The sequence below is a fragment of the Cygnus atratus genome, chromosome 1, assembly GCF_013377495.2.
Source record: "Cygnus atratus isolate AKBS03 ecotype Queensland, Australia chromosome 1, CAtr_DNAZoo_HiC_assembly, whole genome shotgun sequence".
Lineage (NCBI taxonomy): Eukaryota > Metazoa > Chordata > Aves > Anseriformes > Anatidae > Cygnus > Cygnus atratus.
Genome location: NC_066362.1, coordinates 89329370 through 89335369, shown reverse-complemented (window position 1 = coordinate 89335369; position 6000 = coordinate 89329370). Strand labels below are relative to the sequence as shown.

The window sequence follows — 6000 nt, the reverse complement described above, 5'->3', positions numbered from 1 at the left end:
TTAAAAATACATTGAAACTAAATAATTTCTCAAAATACTTACAGAATTGTATTCTGTATACAGAACCTAAATTTACAGACTACTTTGTAAGTTGGGAGTAAGCTTTTCATAAACTAGGTGGTGAAATATAGCTTTGCCTTATTGAGGATGGCTGATTTTATTTTTTTTATCAAAAGCTGTCGATACCACTACCTTTTATTTTCAATTTATTTATTTATTTTTAATGTCATGGGAGGAGTATAGGTAATGTTATCATTAGGTTTTTCAAAATATCTGTCAGTTTGCAGGTCCAAGGAAAAACATACATTCAATTCTGCCCGAAATGGTTATGGGGTGTAGCCTGGGAAGTCCCATGTTAGCAAAGACTGAGCTAACTAGCTCAAATCTGTATCTTTTAATCATGCCGTTCTTCTCTCAACGCTTTTGTTTAGTGGAAGCCTGTTTTCTCTATACTTCTTTGTTTCTTGTTTGCTTCAATTCTAAGATAGCATTCATAAGGTGAAAAAAAGATTAAAGCAAGGATATCGTTTCACTGTAATGAGACAGCAGCTGTAAAAGAACGCTTTAAATTATTGTCAGGACAGAAAAGGCTATTGGCAGTGTACCTTTCACTTGGCTTAAGAAAATTTATAAAACAGTTCTAGTCCAAGGCAGTTCATGATCTTAAGCAAAACTCTAGCTTGTGCAATAGCAAATGATATTTGGGAAGCCATATTTTAATACCTAGGATTAGAAAAAAAATAAATCACTACTGTTATTTGCCTGAAGTTCTAAACCAGCAACCAATATCATTGACAGGATTGCTGTAACCGTATCAAGTCCCACTACCTTCAACAGGGACCAAAGGTGCAGCGGTGTACTGAGTACCTGTGTAGTGGTACACGTGGATAGGCAGCCTTCTGCTTTTTACTTTTGTCCATTTGTTCAAACTCTTCACAAAGCAGGAGACCTGGTTATATGTAACACCATCTGCATTTCTTCAGGAGCTAATTGCCTAAAACCCAGCTGTTACTAAGTATTATAAGTCTCTTTTAATCCAGCAGAGGAGACTGCTCTAGAAACAGCCAAGGAAACACAATGCACAGGTTATTTTGTCTCTTTTAGCAAATACTTAGTATTGCTGTAAATATCCTGAATAAAAGAAATAACGAGAAACAGATGCTGTGAAACTCTACTGGGGAAAGGAAGCTGACCAGAACTACTGGCTCCGCTTGAGGGAGTTAAAAGCATGCTTACACCGCTATACCGACTGAGTGGAAGATTTCTATGCTACTTAGAAGATGCTTGGCACCTCCCTGAATCCAGAGCGTTTAAAGAAAATCTAGGACAGGCAGAAGTTGGTCATAATCCAGCACTTCGCGCAATGCTCCCCCCTTCCATTCAAAAACTTCATAGAGTACTTATGTGGAGTGGACTACTTGGCATAACCATTTGGAATAGCTTAGTAATAGCTTACTAGATTTGGGAGAGAATATTATTGAAATTCTTCAGTTTACAATTTTACTTTTTGCCAGTTCAATAGCTGTGATCTTGGCACAGTGTAAGAAATATAGCCTGGGTGTACAATTCCAGTATAGCTTCAAAGTATATATGCGTTCCTATTTGCTCGTCCAGCTATTGGACAGCCTTCCTTTGTGGTAACTATTCTGAAAACTATTTTAATAATTTTTACCTCCTTGGACTGAGGTCAAGACCAGAGAAGTAGAGTACCTTCAGGGAGAGCTGGAGGAGCCTATTCTCCTGTGCGCCTTATAAAGCTCACTCAACTCCGCTATTTAGTGCCTTTCCCACCCCCAATTTAGGTTCGGCATCTTCTGTCCTGCTGGTAAGAAAAAGGCATTTTTCTCCTCTACTAAGATCTTGGTCCAGTGTAAGATTCATTTGACAGCAGCTGCGCTGTAAACCACTCTCGGTTACTGGTTTGTCCATTCAACTTTCAAAGATTGGCACTGGAACCGAAAGGAACATGTTGAACGGAGAAAAGGAAACACTGATTTAAAAGAGCAGGCATGGTAAACCTTCAAAACTCCTGGCTTTATGAGAATAGTGGAGTTCAAAGGTCAGTACACGAGAACGGCTATATAAGCTAGATAACGAACGCATCGGCAGTTCCATCAAACAGAGTAAGAATATTACAGAAGAAAAACATTTCCTGCTTTAGAGTATAAGCCAACTTGACTAGGAATTTGCAATAATCCTCCCCCAACAGATCAGTTATATTTTAACTAACCATTCTTATAGCTTCTTGCATTTCAAATGTGCAGCACTTCTTGGTCACTCACGGACAGGATACTGGACAAAGCAATCCACTGACATGATTAACAATTGCTACTGCGTCCTCTTTCTTGCGTGCTAAGATGCACGGTTTAGGTAAGTGAGGTCCTCCATCCAAGTGCCTTTTTCTCAGCGTCAGTTACAGCTGGACTGAACGTAGACAGGATGTATGCCAGGCACCTTCCCTACATTCAACACGAGTTCTACGTCAGCGTAGTTCTGAAGCCTACTGCAGGGTTAGCAACAGTCTGCGGCATACTGCTAAGTTCACAAATAGATTGTCATTTCTACAATAATACAAAATATCTTGTAAAACCAATATGTAACACTGTATATATGCATGAATATAAAAATAAACCACACCATCAATATGTAAAACTTCACAACGATGATGAAAACAGTCTTCTCAACGATCTTCGGTGTTGATGAGTTGGTTCTCATTGTCATACCCGTCAGGCAGGTATGCTTTCCTTAGCTGGTCTGACTTAGGTATCGAACTACCATTCTTGACGTAGCGAGACAGGAAGGCTCGCACAGAAGGATGATCGGCCTTCTCGAGCGGAATATTCGCTTCCAGGCACATTTTCACAAAGTCCTGAATGACGCTGGTTTTCTCTGTTTGGGCAGTACTGTTGCACTGAAGGGAGGCCGTCAGAGTCCTCTGCTTCTTCCTGACGTTCTGTTCTTCAAACTCCGCCTTCCGCTTTGTGTGCGTTTTTGACTTGAGGTGGTCGTTGATTGCAGACTTGCGAACGTGATTCAGAACCACGTTGCAGGAAGTACAGAAGAGTTTTCCTCCATCCTCATGAAGCTCGCTGCCAAACTCAGTTACACGATCCTGAGGAGTTACGTACAGAGCAGTCTTCGAGCGGTTACGTGACGGAGCGGACTTCACTCCGAATCGTTCCATTGCTGCTTTCAGAAAGCTCTACCCGAAAAGCTGAAAAAAATAAAATAAAACGCTGTTAAAGCATGCTGGTGATTTCAATCAAATAGTACTAAGTACAGTCTAGTCAATATCCAGCATAGTGCTCATTGCTATCTAAAAGCCAATTACATGTAAGACATTTGTGAAACTATCATTGAACAGTTCTACATCTTCAAATAACTTTGGAGAGGGAAGTTTGTCATGGGTCGGTGTAAAATATTTTTTAGTTTCTACAGCTACAGAGCTCGATGGAGTCCTTAAACTTCATTTGTTCATCACTGAAAGTCATACAAATTTGTTTTTTCATCAAGGTGGTTTTTATCCTTTATTTTTTGAGAGAAAGGGTGCTTTCTTAATATTTAAACACATTTAACAGTTTACTAGTTATGCTGAGTCACTATTTTTCCACTGACTTCCTGAAAAATCTGTATTACATCTGTTAGCAAAAACTCAGGCGTCCAAGTATCAGGCAAGAAGTCCACCCCGTCCCTTACAAAGACCAGTAGAAACACCTAAGCTTTGACGGCAGTCATTTGGGAGTACCCTTCAATTTTGCCCCTGCCTCAAACCCTAACTTAGAGTCAAAGACTAACTTAGAGGCCTCTAACTTAGAGGCTTGACTTAGAGTCAAAAGCGAATATTCTTGTCATTGCAACTAGAGATTGCAAAGAAACTGCAACAAAAGCAGTCTACTGTGAAGAGAAACTTGTATATGCACGTTTCAATTCCAAAGCAAAACATTTTTTTTCCAAAAAAGACACCTTCTCTAAGAAAGGTAACTGATACATAGATAAGACAGCTGGACTGTTTTGAACATCACTCTAAATTATGTTATTATCAAAGCAAGCAATAATCTAGCCTAATATACTAAAATGAACCAGGACCTATTTCTTTTCTTTGTTGTTGGAAAATGTAGGAGCTGATATAAATCTCATCCTGGATAATTTAAGTCTTTTTCAAAGTTCAGGTTTGATTTTCTATTTTTTTTAAACAAAATAGTATTGACTAAATTAACTACCCACTTTCAATTAAAAAAAGTTTCTTAAAAATTCAATGGCAAATATTTTGAGGAAACATAACAGGATGCCCAACATTTATTTATGGGTATGAATGACTTCAAGGAATTTAGCATTACCTGTGTCCATTACAAGAAGGAATGAGCATCTGAATACCCCTAGATGTACTGTTCTCTGCATTTACTTTGTTACACACAGGTTGCTGTTGCAACATTTTAAAAATCCGCCTTTAAAAGACCGAATTTGCTGACTAAAAGTTGAGGTTGTCCACCTGTAAGGACTGAATAGTTTTTGCTGTCCAGAAGGCCATTGACTTGCTCTGGGAAAAGGGTAAACAGAGAATACAGTCTTCAAGACAACAAGAACACATATCACTCCACTAAGAGATGACAACCTTTTGAAAATGGGAGGCAAAGATCTTGCTACTAGATATTTTCTTAGTTTTTTTGAAGTAATTTGCTACTTGCCAGAACCATCAGCCTTGAATGATACTGCACAATGAATGTGACTGATTACGATAACTTTTTTCATTTTTTTGGATCTATCCACACAACTTTCATAGGCAACCTAGTTTCCTGAAATCAATGCTTCAACAAGTCTTACCCCAAAATAAAGTTGCCACTCAGGAGTTTGACATGTCTGAACAAATGATCTATGAAACTAGGCGTCTGCAGTTACGCTACATCAAAATTACGAGCAGCAGTTCTGTGAACTGTGCAAATGGTGAAAAAGGGGATGATCTTCCCAGTCTGAAGGTTTGGCGTGGATTGTTTAGTGCCTGAACTACGACTGGGGGAAGGTGTGCATGCAGACAGGGCGCCAAGACGGCCGCCCCACCTATCCTCTGGTACACTTTCAACCGAGCCGAGGCTCTCAGCAGCAGCAGGAGCCCCGCAGGAAGCCGAGGACCCCGGTTCCCCTGAAACCACTCACGCTGGCGACGGCAGCATGCGACGATGTGCTGACGGGAGCGCTCCAGGTGCGGAGGCGGAGGGCGGGCCGCGGCTGCGGGCTGTCAAACGGCGCCGGCTGCTCCGCTGCACCCCGGGCAGCCCGCGGGGGGACGGGGGGCGCCTCCTTGTCGCCGCGCCTATACACACACACACACGCACATATATATATATATACACACCATAAATATACACCCAGCGCCTCCATTCCGCACCTCGCCCGGCCCCCTGCCTCCCCCTTACCCCTGAGGGGAGACCTCCCCGCCCGCCCCCCGTCCGCCATTTCCTGCGCCCCCCCCCCAGCCCCCCCCCGGCCCGTCCGTTACCCGCCGTTAGCGGCCGTTACCGCCGCGGCCTGCCCGCCGCCGCGCAGGCAGCCGGCCCTACCCAGGCTGGCGGCCGCGGTAGGCGGGCCCTAGCAACCCGCCTAGCAACCGCCGCCGGGGAGGGCGGGGCGAGGAGGGAGGCCGACGCCGATTGGCTCGCTGCGGCGGGGCGGCGGGGAGACGGGCGGCTCGCCGATCCAATAGAGTGCGAGGGGAGGAAGGCGGGGCAGGGGGAGGTAGGCGGGCGGGCGCGGCCGGACGTGAGCGCGCGGCGGGGGGCGGCCCTTCCGGCGGGGCAGGGAGGGGGCCGCTGGGTACGCGCAGGGCGGCGGGGGCAGCATGGCGGAAGACGAGAGCGACCAGGAGGCGGAGCGCCTCAGCGAGGAGCTGGAGGCCCTGGCGCCGCCGGGCCCGCCGCCGCCGCTGGGCAGCCAGGCCTACTGCCGCCGCTTCTGTCAGGTGGGCGGCAGCGCTCGCCTGGGGGCTCCCGGGGTGGGGGGAGCCGG

General features: G+C 44.9%; 2 protein-coding genes across 2 annotated transcripts in view; one reads left to right on the top strand and one right to left on the bottom strand.

The window, feature by feature from the left end:
- Positions 1–2013: 2013 nt before the first annotated feature.
- On the bottom strand, positions 2014–5619 carry CGGBP1 (CGG triplet repeat binding protein 1). The gene is made up of 3 exons (XM_035540419.2): positions 5495–5619; positions 5152–5308; positions 2014–3214 (listed from the first exon to the last, which is right to left on the bottom strand). Exon 3 carries the CDS (start codon positions 3182–3184, stop codon positions 2681–2683), a length of 504 nt encoding a protein of 167 aa, XP_035396312.1. The 5' UTR covers positions 3185–3214; positions 5152–5308; positions 5495–5619; the 3' UTR covers positions 2014–2680.
- Positions 5620–5775: 156 nt separating this feature from the next.
- Positions 5776–6000, top strand: part of ZNF654 (zinc finger protein 654) — a 32598-nt gene continuing 32373 nt past the window's right edge. The window contains exon 1 of the mRNA XM_035540356.2: positions 5776–5953. Within this exon, the coding sequence (XP_035396249.1) occupies positions 5834–5953 (120 nt within the window). The 5' untranslated portion in view covers positions 5776–5833. The remainder of the gene's footprint in view (positions 5954–6000) is intronic.